This window comes from Sinocyclocheilus rhinocerous, unplaced genomic scaffold, assembly GCF_001515625.1.
Source record: "Sinocyclocheilus rhinocerous isolate Xijiao unplaced genomic scaffold, SAMN03320098_v1.1 scaffold2867, whole genome shotgun sequence".
Lineage (NCBI taxonomy): Eukaryota > Metazoa > Chordata > Actinopteri > Cypriniformes > Cyprinidae > Sinocyclocheilus > Sinocyclocheilus rhinocerous.
This window is the reverse complement of record NW_015666959.1, coordinates 186,398-191,469: the sequence shown is the minus strand read 5'-3', so window position 1 is coordinate 191,469 and position 5,072 is coordinate 186,398. Positions and strand designations below refer to the sequence as shown.

At 34.9% G+C, this 5,072-nt stretch overlaps 1 protein-coding gene across 1 annotated transcript in view; it reads right to left on the bottom strand.

Moving 5' to 3' along the window:
- The window catches only part of LOC107733246 (kinesin-like protein KIF1A), a 65,488-nt gene that overhangs the window by 58,072 nt on the left and 2,344 nt on the right, over positions 1-5,072 (bottom strand). The window contains exon 2 of the mRNA XM_016544805.1: positions 2,968-3,131. Within this exon, the coding sequence (XP_016400291.1) occupies positions 2,968-3,073 (106 nt within the window). The 5' untranslated portion in view covers positions 3,074-3,131. The remainder of the gene's footprint in view (positions 1-2,967; positions 3,132-5,072) is intronic.

Sequence of the window (5,072 nt, the reverse complement as noted above, 5' to 3'; positions counted from 1 at the left end):
TTTCTGTCCCCCTCACTTCTGAAATGATGGCTACGCCCCTGTATACTATTATATAGATATTTTTCCATTACTGTTTGAGTTAATGGCAGATGTGTTTTTAAACATATTGTTAGAGCAGTGACATTCATCTCTAACTATTAAAGATCTGACAGAAGGCTGACTTGCACAATCCATTTACAATGACAGTAAGTGTTTCTACTGCTTTTGATGGCTCATTTCTCTATTGTTCAAGGTTCACAGTCTTCTTCACCCATTAAAACAAAAGAACTGCGTGTATTAGGCTTTTATCCTCACTGTTATCAGTCTAGAACAATGTCATATTAGGGGTGTGTGATATTTTCTGGGATTTTATCGATAACTATAATTAGATGAGATTTTGCTGATTGTGTTATTGTGCTGGTATCTCAAGGACTACCGTGGACAGCTGACTCCTGAGGTTTTTGATATTCTTCATATTTATACTTTTAAAAAAATGCAGCGCTCCCATTTAGAACAACGGAAAAAATACGCTAGCCTCGGGAAAAAAATGCTTTGGTGGAAACGCGACCTAAATGCACACTCGCACTTGTCTAGACTTCACGTAATATATGCGTGCACTCTGTAGAGGTGTTTTGAATAGTTTTTGCAAAATACTCGATAATGTCAAATCGCACATCGTTAAAGCAACATTTACAATATTATTGCAGACGATATATATCGCACACCCCTATGTCATATTTACATTATGCACCACTAGCTGGGTGCCCTTACAACAAAAATATCTTCTGCAACATGGCTTACAGATTTGCCAGTCCCAATGCATCTCCTTCGTAAAACCCTTGGCCTAACCTGCACAACAATACCGTGGTGTAATATTACATCTGCCATCATCAGGACCCTTTTGTATGTGCACTTTGTTTTTACAAATAGACAAAGGTGTATAACAAATGGCACACTGCTTTTTAGTAAAGTTTCTTTTGACCCATTCAAGTTTTTGACTTAATATTTGATGTAAATATCAACACTATCAAAAACTACCTCAGGTACAAAGATGATGGTGGACACATTGTTTTTCTCAAGCAACACAAGGTGGAAGGGAGAAAGCTAAATTAGGCCAAACTCTAAATATTTCACAAGCTCTCATCCATTATTGACCAATGGCTTCGCCCAGCCAGGCAGATTAGAAATCAAATCTCTCTCCAGTCATCCATCAGTTCCCTCCATTCTTCGAGCACATTCACATGTTTAGAACCAAGAAATCTTCTGCTGCATGATGACATTATTGAAAAATTGCAAAGTACAGCAATATCCTAATTCCAATTTTGAAAAAAAATCATAATATGTTTAACCCATCTAACATTCTAGAGCACACTATAGGATAAAAAGGAAAAAATAATAATAAAGTGGCGACCAGGGCAAGTTTAATCACTTTTTTTCTAACAATTTTTCTACTGTTAATTTTTTCAAAGTCTTGACTACAAAAACAATTACTGTCCAGGAAAAAGGAAGAGTTCATTAAACACTCACTGACCTTTTGGCGAAATCCAGTAGGACATGTTTTCAAGCTATAGCCTATCAACCTTACACTGTAATATAATTATATAAAAATCTAAAACAGTTCATTTAAATTGTAATACTACTCCTGTATTTTTGATCAAATAAATGCAGCCTTGGCCTTGGTCCCAATCTTTGGAACAGTAGTGTAAAAGTAAACCTTACATCAAGAAAGTACACAATTTTCAACACAAAACAATTAATGAAACAGATAAAAAAGCATATTCAAAACTAATCTCCAAATCAAAACTTATATAAATTATATAAAATTTTAAAACATGTGACAACTTGCCCCAACCTGACAATTGTGACCCTGGACCACAAAACCAGTCATAAGTGTACATTTTTCTGAGATATTATTAGCTGAGATACAACTATTTGAAAATCTGGAATCTAAGGGTGCAAAAAAATCAAAATATTGAGAAAATCGCCTTTAAAGTAGTCCAAATTAAGTTCTTAGCAATGCATATTACTAATAAAAAATTAAGTTTTAATACATTTACGGTAGGAAATTTACAAAATATCTTCATGGAACATCATGGAACAATGATTTTTGGCATAAAAGAAAAATCGATAATTTTGACCCATACAATGTATTTTTGGCTATTGCTACAAATATACCCCAGCGACTTAAGACTGGTTTTGTGGACCAGGGTCACAATTATGAAAAATACATTTGTCTTAAGAGCATAGCTGTACCTTTCAGTTAAAAAAAATCTACTTTCATTATATAGGCTAGTTGACCCCTGGCTCTATGTATGCCAGTGTGGTTTTATTATTCTCATTTGTTTATCCAACAACAATATATGGTATGACTTAATATTTTTGATTGGAGACCATGCAAGCACACACACACATACCCACATGCATAAACATATCTTCGACCTCATCTAACCATTTAAGATGTCTTGATTTTAAGTTCCTTTACAACACAACATCCTTGACAAAGAAAATGATGTCTCCTCATTAGTTCCTTTGAAATTGACCACTCACCCTGCCAGCGTGTCAAAAACAGCAAACCAAAATCGATCACTAGCAATTACAGCTGTAGTTGTGATAAGTTCATTGAAACATCCCTCTATTTTTTCTCTGCTTTAATAACTCTCAATTTCTGTAGCCACATTAGATTAATGGCTGACTATGAAATTAATGTCGGATCAGATTTACTGGTGAGCTTACTCGCCCCCAGTTCACTGATCAGTTGACAATTATCCCACATCATCTCAAAAAGGCTGCCCTTATGAAATCCGCGCAGATGAGGTCAAACACTCAGACAGGGTCCATAAAAACCCAAAACACGCCTGCGAAAACAACATTAAGACACACAGTAAAAGTCATGATCTATAAACGGGAGTGTTTTGAGTATTCTTAGTGATTTAACAGCTGGATGTTCCGGATGGAAGTTTCGGGGCTCAGGTGCAGTTGAGTACTTACTGGTTGTGTTTCCTGACATCTGGATGATGCACTTGGACTCTTTACTCATCTCACGAGAGTTGAAGGGACGGACTCTCACCGCAACCTTCACCGAGGCCCCTGCCATGGTGCCTCTGTGTGTGTGCTGAAAGCACTGCTTTAAATGTCCAGATCACTGCTCACACCTGCAAAGAGAGAAATTTAACATTATGACACAGATTTCATCAAACATAAAACTGGAAGATCTATATCTTTATCTATTATATTATATTTAAATATAATATTATTATTATTATTATTATTATTTAGTCATTTAGCAGAATATAATATAATATAATATAATATATATAATATAATATAATATAATATAATATAATATAATATAATATAATAATTATTGGTTTATTATTATTGTTATTATTTTTATTGTATTTACTTTTATAATGTATTACAGTTATGGTATTAAATATATACATTATATTAATTACATATGTGACCCTGGACCACAAAACCAGTCATAAGGTTCAATTTTATGAAATTGTGATGTATGCATCACCTGAAAGCTGAATAAATAAGCTTTCCACTGGTGTATGATTTGTTAGGATAGGACAATATTTGGCCTATCTTCATGGAACAAGATCTTTACTTAATATCCTAACGATTTTTTGGCATAAAAGAAAAATCTATAATTTTGACCCATACAATGTTTTTTTGGCTATTGCCACAAATATACCCCAGCGACTTAAGACTGCTTTTGTGGTCCAGGGTCACATATGAAAAGCTGCTTACTAATTGACTGAGACATATTGATCAATGCACAAAAATATTAATGTACAATAAATTTACAGTAAAATCTATATTCCTTCATCTATGTGCAGCACTTCTGAAAAAAGAGAGGATATTACTCCTTTAGTAGCTCCATTACTATATATGAGCAGAGAGATATTGATTTAGACGATCTCGATTGGAAATTAAATTACACCTACTTTCGGGAAGGCTGTAAAACTTAGCTGCCTATCACCATAGCAACGGAGTGCAATTTCTGTTGTATCTATAACGAAATGGCATGAAGGAATGACAGGCTGACAAGCAAAAACATGATTTCAGTGGTGACTTACGATGAGGTTAAATAATAAATCTAAAAATGTTCAATATTTCGATGTTCAGATCAAACAGGAAGACTGTGTTTATATGACCTCACCGTAAAAGGATCATACATGGTCAGCTACAGATCTAGAGAGATACTCAGCCCGGCAGCAACAAAAGAATTGCACGACTGGCTAAATGTCAGTACGCTCCCTAGGATTACAATAACAGATAACAGAGCTGGCTGCCACAAACTCTGAGTCCAGGCTGAGTCCAGCCTCCTAGTCGGACCAAAATGGAGGTACAATTAATGTGTCATGCAGGGAAGATTTATGACCTATAAGCCTCAATCTCATTTTCAACGAGTTCTGCTTCTGTTTATAAGCGTGTTTGCTTCAGTAACTAAGAGGTTTATTTGAATAAACGTAAAAGAGCTCATATAGTGATCTCATGTGAGCTGCATTCTGCGTTTTTCAATTAGACTAACATCACGCTGAGTCACATTCTGGTGTGACGGAGTGGGTTCAGTCTCTCGTCTACTTAGACTACTTGACATGAACCTCAAAGGCAGCATGTCAGTTTACAAAGAAGTCAGAAAGCTGCAGTTTTTAGTGTTGTTGAGTTGATGAAGTGACAACTATACAACTGATTTTATAATACATGTATTGTGACCGGCATGTTGATTAATCAACCTACTCATGTCCATTACAAACAATTTCTGATTAACCTAATTAAATATTGTCACGTAACCTAAAAATTTACTTCACGTGGTAATATATTAATTGAATTGGTTTGATTCAAGGTTGAAAATATTACTTAACAAGTCTTTCTTAATTGTTACACCAATGACAGTATTTTTAAGGGTCAGAGCCTTAAAGGGGTAGTAGTAAAACAAACAAGGAGATATTTTGAAGAATGTTGGTAACCAAACAGTGGCTGGTAGCCATTGATTTCCATTGCATTTTTCCCTACTATGGAAGTCAATGGCTACCAGCAACTGTTAGGTTACCAACATTCTTCAAAATATCTTCTTTTGTGTT